The sequence below is a fragment of the Pelobates fuscus genome, chromosome 7 (assembly GCF_036172605.1).
Source record: "Pelobates fuscus isolate aPelFus1 chromosome 7, aPelFus1.pri, whole genome shotgun sequence".
Lineage (NCBI taxonomy): Eukaryota > Metazoa > Chordata > Amphibia > Anura > Pelobatidae > Pelobates > Pelobates fuscus.
In genome coordinates, this window is record NC_086323.1 from 38,036,566 (window position 1) to 38,046,923 (window position 10,358).

The 10,358-nt window shown below is 40.0% G+C and overlaps 1 protein-coding gene across 1 annotated transcript in view; it reads left to right on the top strand.

The window, feature by feature from the left end:
- The window catches only part of ST6GALNAC5 (ST6 N-acetylgalactosaminide alpha-2,6-sialyltransferase 5), a 99,291-nt gene extending 89,251 nt beyond the window's left edge, over positions 1-10,040 (top strand). Inside the window, exons 4-5 of the mRNA XM_063427943.1 lie at positions 751-858; positions 9,432-10,040. Coding sequence (XP_063284013.1) covers positions 751-858; positions 9,432-9,663 — 340 coding nt within the window. The 3' untranslated portion in view covers positions 9,664-10,040. The remainder of the gene's footprint in view (positions 1-750; positions 859-9,431) is intronic.
- The last annotated feature ends 318 nt before the right edge of the window (positions 10,041-10,358 follow it).

Below are 10,358 nucleotides of genomic sequence, written 5' to 3' on the forward strand. Positions count from 1 at the left end.
GTCTAACAAGCTATCAACAAGTCAGGAGATAAGAAATTCTAAATTAAATAGAATTTGCAATAAAGGAAGTGTAAATATTATATCACTCTTTACAGGAAGTGTTTAGGAAGGCTGTGCAAGTCACATGCAGGTAAGGTGTCACTAGGGCTGCATAAACAAAGTGATTTAACTCCTAAATGGTAGCAAATTGAGTCCTGAATCTGCAGTAACATGATCCATGCACCAAAACTGCTTCATTAAGCCAAAGTTGTTTTGGTGACTGTAGTGTCCCTTTAACACAGGGGTTCTCAAACTCCGGCCCCCCCAGATGTTGCTGAACTACAACTCCCATGATTCTTTGAATTACATAGATAGCCAGAGAATCATGGGAGTTGTAGTTCAGCAACATCTGGGGGGCCGGAGTTTGAGGACCCCTGCTCTAACATATCAGGTTTTCTTACTGGTGGACCACAGCTTGATAACATCATTGATGTAACAATTCCTGACCCAAAAGCTCTGAATAAAAATATGTTTTTTTATTTAATTTTTTATATTTTGTAAATATAAGGAGTCTTTTTTTAGCAGGAGAAATCGCCAGAAAACATATGCAAATCTTGGTGCATTACCAACTCCACATTCAGTCATCATAGACACTGTCTGTCAGTGTAAACTACTGGAGATATTATTTTGTCTGTTTTGTTCTTATTTTCGTAATGTTTATCCCATTTAGGACAGCAGCGGGTGAATAACGCATGTGTATTTTTCTTTCAGGAAGATTTCGAACACATGGCTCAGCACTGGGTGGTTTACAATGAGCATCGCCTTAGAACTCTGTGACAGGATTAACGTGTACGGTATGGTAGCACCAGATTTCTGCAGGTAAAAACCTGTAAATCAGAACTCTAACAAATTCTTCTTTAACTGTCTCATTGAAGTGGAATTTACATTGGATGAAAAAACATGTGAGATGCACTGTACATAAAAAATATTTTACAGACTATGAAGAAAATATTCCAAATAATCAAAACAGAAAAAACACCACTTTCAGAAATCTTAAATAAATTAAAAAAAAACCCGAACAACCTGCCAGAAGTCTTAAAATCAGTTTATTTCTTTAGGCATAGCCTTACAAATTAAATGCAGGGTGTATGGACCAGGATCCATCAAATCTCATTCTGATCTGAAAGTTATAGCACTGGAGAACAGATACAAACATTCCACAGTATGGATTAATTGGCGCCTCCGTTCTCGTTGTCTCAGGTAGTTCCGTTCTTTCGTGTTGCTGGTTTTCATTCTCTCTTATTTCGGGCAATGCATCATCAGAATTAGAACCTTTTAATGCTTGTCAACCGTAACTATTAACTATTAATTACAAGCGATTCAGAATGACTGCTGTCACAGACCTAATGTGTTTTCATATCTCTTTATACGAAGGATGTCTCAGAGGTACTGGAAAAAAATATTTTAAAGTAAATTAGCCTGTTTGGAACACAGTCGGCAGAGGGAAAATACAGTGCAGCTTGTGGATATCTAGTCTGCTGGTTCCAAGTTATTTTAAAGACATGGTGACGTTTCTGTGGTTTTTGGGGGTCTGCAGCCACTGAGGCATGGTACATTTTGGAAAAGCGTGTTACCCCATAGATTCTTGGGTCTACTGATGAGGGGTAGATATTGTACATACCTCATTGTCAGGATTATGTGAAACCAATGCTTCCAGCATGGCCATCTTCAGTTTTTATGGGGTACTGAGCAAGCCCTTGTTTTACGAGCCCCTCTACTCTTCTGTCTGTTCCAAGAACTCACAGAACTTACATTGTTACCACCTTATATCCCTGATGAATATCTTTGCCCCTTTACACACTCAAAGGCCCTGAAGACCCACTTTTAAACTGTATTAACTCTCCCCCGCCGTACACATTCCCAATGCCACTTGCCTTTCAAAACCCTAAATCCCATTCTACTTTTTAAAAATCCCCCAAACTGTTCCTTTATTTGTTAGATTTACAGAATTTACAGCGCGTGCTTTTCTTCTGAGATCCGCATTCATAACAGACTTTTGTCCTTTCCCTCTTAGACACCCCATCCTTCCTTTTCTATGCTATTCTTTATTTCTCTAAACACCAGTTTATTTCCACACTTACTACAACTCAACCCTATTTTCCTTTTGATATTCTTGCCCTCTCTTATCCATCAGGGATATTGGAGGTCAATTAAACTAAGGAACAAGCCATCGTCAGGGATACCAGAAAGCCAAAGGAATTCTCAATAAGCCAATAAAACCATCAATAAATCACAAGAAACACTACAAACTACTCTGGGTTTAAAGAAACTGACTAGCCCATTATTGGTTTGTGTCAGAGGTGCAATACTGGAAAGTACTGAATGATGACTAAGAGTCCGTAAAATGACAGAATGAGGGACCATAAATACCCAATTCCAATAGTCCACCAGTGAGAGTCCACAGATCTCTACCGCCTGTGGTTTAGACCACAGATCTCTACCTCCTACGGTTAAGACCACTGATCTCTACCTCCTATGGTTTAGACCACAGATCTCTACCTCCTATGGTTTAGACCACAGATCTCTACCTCCTACGGTTTAGACCACAGATCTCTACCTCCTAAACATTAGACTGCCAAGGAAAGAGCACAGATTGCCACTTCCTATAATTCAAGATTACAAATTTTATTTTCCAACATGTTCTTCATGCAGTTAACACCACAAGGGACACATCGTGATCTCCAATAACTACATGTTAGAACTCCGGGAAACATACTTCACCACTACATTCTCCAGGATAGTGGGCAATGGGGAAGATAATTATTAGAATTTTAGATTTTTTTTTTTAACCCCTTAAGGACCAAACTTCTGGAATAAAAGGGAATCATGACATGTCACACATGTCATGTGTCCTTAAGGGGTTAAATAACTCAGACTGGGTAGGATGGTTGGAAGAGCTGGGGAAATAAATGCTTGGAGTTCCCAACATTTTCATGCATTGTTCCTGATCAAGATTTGACCCGTGGTATTGTATATTAATTGAAAAAAGGGAATTGGGGGCACATCCAGAACATGCATTTCTCAGTAGTGGTGCTGCCGTAAAGACCTAAGTATATACAAAATACATATTAAAGAATGGCGCACACACACAAAAAATACAGTAGTGTATATTAATTAACAGATGTAGCAATCTATCAGCATTTGATTTTCAATTGTGGACCTAAATTATTTATGGATTAATTAGACAGATGTGTTGATTTTCACATTACATTTCCATTATTTCTATAGAAGATATCTAAACTACTGTAAAATTAGAGACAAGATAACAAAACACATTTAAAAGAGAAGTAAGAGAAATAAATAATCAATGTACGACTTCATTTTGATTCTGGGGAAAGATGTTCCTATTAAAGGTCACTCTCTATCTGTGTAGACGGGTCAGTTCATTCATGATGTTTGATTCCATACCTGGTTGGTTCATACTCATCACTTCCTTTGCATATCAGATTTTAATGTAAATTTTACAGTTCCGTAAAATGAGCTAGAGTGCTATTATCTAGTTCGCCAGTTCTTTCTCTCGAGTTGTACATTCCATTCTAGCTTTTGTCCAGAAAAAAATAGAATGGCAATACTTTGTTTTAAAAGAAAATGTGCAGATTTTAATTTCATGTTTGAATGGCTGCCATTCTGGTTAGAATACTCATATATACCCCAGAATGTTTCTATGTGATCGGGTCTACATAGTTTTAAAGCTATTTCTGGATTCATCCCATCCATCTATTTCGCACTGCTATCTTCTAGAATAGGGGTAGGCAACCTTCGGCACTCCAGATGTCGTGTACTACATCCCCCATAATGCTCTTACACCCATAATGCTGGCAAAGCATCCTGGGAGATGTAGTCCAAAACATCTGGAGTGCCGAAAGGTTGACTGTGCCTGTTCTAGAATGTACCCCATCAATGTCCTGTGAAACACACACTTAAAATCTATTCGAAGGAGAATTTACACCTTCACATGCCTGCCGTAATAAGCTAATCATTTTTAATATATTATAAGTAATGCCATTTACCTATGCTATAATGTACTCTTCAGTGAAGACTTAAATTAAACCGGTAAATATTTTTAAATAATTATATATACGCGCAGACACCAGTACATACGTATACACAATTTTATTTATTCACACGCTTGCTTCTTTTGCCAAGCAGGCACTTGGAAGTATGTAACAATCAATTGCATAAAATAATAATAATAAATTAATGGAGTGTGGAAAAAAAGCTGTAATATTGTTTATTTCAAATAAATGTATTTGTTTTTGCTTCAAGCATTAAAAAATATTTTACTGTGATCAGGGCCGGATTAACATAGGGGCTGATGGAGCTGCAGCTCCAGGCCCAGGCCCATGGAATAGGCCCATTTAAAAAAAAAAAAAAAAAAAAAAATCTTTTTTTTTTTTTTTTTTTTTTTTTTACACACTACTCTTAGGTTTGCCACCTGACTGGTATTTTACTGGCACAGCCGGTATTTGAGTCTGCCTGGCCGTGCCGGTATTGCAGTAATACCAGCAATACAAATGCAGGTATTTTTCTCAGAATAAATGGAGTTACTCTGCAATACCAGCACCGGCCAGTGGGGGTCACTGTGTGTGGAGAGAGGCAGGTATAGGAAGTTACAGCATATCCCTGCCTCTCTCTACTACTCACTGATCCATGAGGGAGCAGCAACACAGCACAGAGTCCAGACAACAGCTCTACAGTAAGTGAGGGATGGGGGGAAAGATAGTAGGGACACATGGGGACACTGAGACACTAGGGGACATATGGGGACACTCAGACACTAGGGGACACAGACACTATGGGACACTGAGACACTAGGACATATGGGGACACAGACACTGGGAGACCTGGGAACACAGACACTTGGGGACACTGGAAAACATGGGGACCCTGGGACACTAGGGGACCCTGGGACACTAGGGGGCACTGGGACACATGGGGATGCTGAGACACATGGGGATGATGTGAGACATAGGGACATTGGGAGACACTGAGACATTGGGACACGGAGACACTATGTCCCCATTTCTCCCAGTGTCCCCATGTCCCCCAGCCAGTGTCCCTTGTGTCTCAGTGTCCCCAAGTCTCCCAGTGTCTGTGTCCCATGTCTCTCAGTGTGCCTAGTGTCCCTATATGTCCCAGTGTCCCCATGTCTATGTCCACAACTGTCCCCATGTCTCCCAGTGTCCCCAAGTGTCTGTCTCCCAGCCAGTGTCCCATAGTCTCCCAGTGTCCCCTAGTTTCCCAGTGTCCCTTAGTCTCCCAGTGTCTGTGTTCCCATGTCTCTGTGTCCCTAGTGTCTTAGTGTCCCCAAATGTTTCAGTGTCCCCATGTCTCTCAGTGTCCCCAAGTGTCTGTCTCCCAGCCAGTGTCCCCTAGTCTCCCAGTGTCTGTGTTCCCATGTCTCTGTGTCCCTAGTGTCTTAGTGTCCCCATGTCTCCCAGTGTCTGTGTTCCTAGTGTCTCAGTGTGCCTAGTGTCCCCATGTCTCCCAGTGTCCCTATATGTCCCAGTGTCCCCATGTCTATGTCCACAACTGTCCCCATGTCTCCCAGTGTCCCCAAGTGTATGTCTTCCAGCCAGTGTCCCCTAGTCTCCCAGTGTCTGTGTTCCCATGTCTCTGTGTCCCTAGTGTCTTAGTGTCCCCAAATGTTTCAGTGTCCCCATGTCTCAGTGTCTGTGTCCCTAGTGTTTGTGTCCCCATTTCTCCCAGTTTCCCTAAATGTCTCAGTATCCCCATGTCTCCCAGTGTCCCCATGTCTGTGTGTTCCCGGGTCTCTCAGTGTCCCCATGTCTCTCAGTGTCCACGGGTCTCACTGTGTCCCCAGTATCCTAGTGACATGGGGACTCACTGAGACATTGGGACACTGGGAGAAATGGGGACACTGAGACACTGGGAGACTAGGGGACTGAGCGACATGGGGACACTGACACTGTGATACATAGGGACACTGAGACACTGGGTGACTTGCGAGACTGAGACACTGGGAGACAGGGAGACATTGGGAGCAATCCATCTATACAGCAGAATCAAACTGTGAGTAGTTTGTTGGTGATTTTACAGAATTTTCTCTGATGTCACTCCTTGTGATTATACAAATGATTAAGGCTGGTATTTTTTTCCCAAGAAAGGTGGCAACCCTAACTACTCTTCACATACTCTTGCTTAAAGGAGCATTACAAGGTCAGGAACACAATCATGTATTTCTGACCCTATTATGTTAAAACCACCACCACCCTGGCCCCTTCTTGCCTCCCTAAGTATAGTAAATTATAACTTGTATTCAAGTCTGCAGCTGCTGGCTCTGCCTCTGAACTGACTGTGTGCTGACATCATCAGAAGTGGTGGTCTGAGCAAATTACAATACTTGCCCATAGGATTGGCTGAGACTGTTAACTAGGCAGATCAGGGGCAGAGCCAGCACAAGTCCAACATAGCCCTGGCCAATCAGCATCTCCTCATAACGATAAATTGAATCAATGCATCTCTATGAGGAAAGTTCAGTGTCTGCATGCAGAAGGAGACACTGAATGGCAGTGCTGCACACTAGGCAGTACTGCCCCAGGAAGCACCTCTAGCAGCCATCTAAGGAGTGGCCAGTGGAGTTATTTTCTCTGAAAAGACAGTGTTTACTGCAAAAGGCCTGAATGGAATGATTCTACTTACCAGAACAAATACAATACGCTGTAGTTGTTCTGGTGACTATAGTGTCCCTTTAAGTTTGGAAGCTTAAGAGGGATGTATGGGAACAAAACCTGTGTGGACTGGCTGACAATAAAATTAGTTTAGGTAATGCTGTTGGTCTCTCTAACACTGTGGTATGTACCCTCCTTTCTTCTACACTCACTACATACACCTTTTCTCTGTCTCAGACTGTATACCAGGAACTTCTGCCTGCTAGTAAGAAGATAAGGAGACAAGTGGACCAGTGAGTGCTAGGGGACAGTCCTTAGAAAGCATGGAGTGAGCGCATCATTAGACGCATTTATGTCAAGCTCAGAATGCTGCCTGCATAGTATGCCCTTAGTTGGCCAGCCTGCAGGATTGGCGGGCAGCCTGACATGCATTCATGCCAGGCTGTCCTTCAAATTCTTTGGACAGACATGCCCCCTTTTGGGGCATGTTCTCCCCTTTTGGCAGGTCTGGTGACATGATTCGCACCAGTGGCCCACCCTTTTACCCCGCCCATTGACTTCCTGCTTCACTGGACACTGCTGTTAGGGGGTATGGATTTACTTGAAAGATGAAAGCATAAATTAGAGAGAGATTAGCATAGAGTATGTGTTTTCTTATAGCTGCATCCTATGAGTTTACCTCCAACACCATCTCCATCAGATACATGACGCTTGGGAGGTATGACCGTTTTAGTGTTTTTGGTCGAAAAGATTCTGTAAATAGGCCCATCATAATTGTCAGCACCAGGCTCACTGGGCTCTTAATCCGGCCCTGACTGTGATATATAGTAAAGAAAAATGCACACACAAAATATCACTTGTACAAATTAGTATGTTACGAGAACTCTTAAGGCCCATTTCCATGCTTGTCATTGAAAAGCAACTGTTAAGCACTGTATGTACCAAGAACCATTAGAAAATTGCTTCTAAAAAATGGTCATTCTCTGCATTGTCTGCCTCCATTGATACCGACCACCACTCCATGTTTACCATGTTGCAAGCTGGACATGTGTCAAGAAAAGAGCTAATTTTCCAATTAATTGCCACCATAACTCCTCCAGGACTCTATAAAATGTTTTTTTTCAGTGCATGCACACTACATCTGCGATTGTCTGAGCAAGATTACCTTAGTGTTTCACTAAACCTGACGTCAAATTTCACCGGCATTAATTGTAAATGGATGGCAATGCTTATGATGTGTTTTAATCCTTCAATGTACTTAAATATATAAAAAAAAAAAAGTATCCCGCTGTAGTGTTTACGGTACAAGGAGCACCTTGTCACCGTCTCACAGTTACAGGTCAATCCAAAATGTAATATGCGGTAACTCCCGGTATATGCTAACGAGAGATACTGGTTTTAGTGATTGATTACTGACTTGTTGCTTAATTATTACAAGAAGAATGGGAATGAAACCATTCTTGTGTAGGTTTAACATGAAAAATAATAAAATATGACTAGCTCCTCAGAGTTTGGCTAGTAAATTGCTGCTAGTTATAAATGAAAATACTGCAGTAATTATTTGCAACAATCTTTTTTTTTAAGTTCGTCTACCTTAGTGTTTCAGATATAGTATTACTTATTAAATAGCACTTATTCTGGTCCACTCACGGTGCGTTTATCATTCATTCACACATCTCTCAGGGGTTTATATCCTAAAGTTCAAGTTGTACCAAACTGAAAACTAAATGGCAGCGTTCGTAGTAAAATAGCTGATTTTAAAAAAATCCTCCCACTTATCTGTCATCACATCTTTGAATTTTTTACCTGCGTTTTGCCTTTAGATTTGAGCTTGGAATTGACCCCATCGGCTCGCCCACACAGCTTGTCAATCATCACTCATATAATAAAATATGTATAAAAAGACTCATGTCAACCAAAGTGCATGCGCGTCAATACTTTATATAAAGTACTATTGAGGTGAAGTTTGTCATTACTGTTTGAGACCTTTAGGGATTCGCTCTTCAGCTGTGTGTCATATGTGTAAGTACTAGCAATCTGTACTGAACTGTATCACAACCATAAAATAGTCACTTTATATGCAGTGTCAGCAAAACCAGGCACAAGCCTATTTCTTTCACCTCTTCAATGATGTATAGACTTACATTTCATACAAATGCATTTTTCTGTATTATGTGATATATATTATTTGAAGAAAACAAAACATTGTACTCAACTGCTCTTCAAGGTTGTCGCAGTTTATTGAAGCTATATTCCACGTACGGAAACACTGATATATAATATTTATGATGGCGAAATAAAATATCTATCTGTGGAGGGAGATGCAGGCTGTGTGAATAGATTTTTATTTTAGCAAGAATGAAAGGTTCCCTGCAAAAAAAAAATAAATTAAAAAAATTATATATATATATGTGATAACAAAGAAAACAATATTTACAGTTTATTTATTTTTGAATGAATTAGGGACCCAATTGAAACAAGTTATATCAAAAGATGATTGAAACTATAAAGATTCACAGAAGCAGAATATAAAATCTCGGTTGAGAATTATACTTTTTTTTAGTATAATTATAGATTTTATCAAGTAACAGCTTTTGCTCTTCGCTCTGCTTTTTTTAATAAAAATGTACAAATTCACAAAAGGCCCCTGGCCATTTTTTTACATTTTCTTTTATTAAAAAACCTGTATTGAATTTTCAAATTTGTAAAAGCTAAACATGTAATATTCAGAACCACTTATATGCTTGTGTCTTTCTACAGGGCTCCAAACCATACATCTGTTCCTTATCATTACTATGAGGCAATGGGACCCGATGAATGCACCATGTATATTTCGCATGAGCGTGGACGTAAAGGAAGTCATCACCGTTTTATTACAGAGAAGAAAGTTTTTGCTAACTGGGCACGGACTTTTAATATTCACTTTTTCCAACCAGATTGGAAACCAGAATCACAATCGTGGAAGTATCCAGCTGTAAAACCAATGTTCTAAAGAGTAGGAGTAAGCTAATCAATCACAGTAGGCCCCTCCCAGGAGGAACTGAAAAGGAATTCAACAGAAATCTGCTGCATTATTGGAGTTGTTCTGATATTTGGAAGATTTGTGAATCTGGACAATCCTCCTTCAATCCAATATACTTTTAATGACTCCTGTGTGCACACAAAGAAAATCCTTGGAGCTCAGACGTTGATTGGTTTAGAGACTGTACCTTTCATTTACTTAATCCAGATAAAAGTAATTTTATATCCTAATGCATTTCTTAAGTATTTGAAGACTTTCCCAAGTTGCACAGTTCTTATATTTCAGTATATTATCAGTGTTTTATTAGTTGTATTTATTGTTCTAATACAAAGATTTTTTTCCTATAATATTATCCTTTTATTCATTTTACATGTAACTGAAAAATTGGAAAGCGTATAAAACTATTTGCTATTCAGTTCACACCTTTGAACTCCCAATACCTCATCCAGATCTAGGTAAATACAGCTTTCACATTGCTGTCGTGTGGCAGCATGATTATTGCTGAAATCAACCTTACATTATTCAACTAAATTAAACAGTGTAAGATTTTGTATAAATTCTATGTCCATGAAAGGACAGGAGCGAGGTGAGAAGCTAAACTGCGAGGAGTGCCCTGCAGCAGGGCCTTCTATAATATCAATGAGACCCTGGGCAAAGCATTTTCT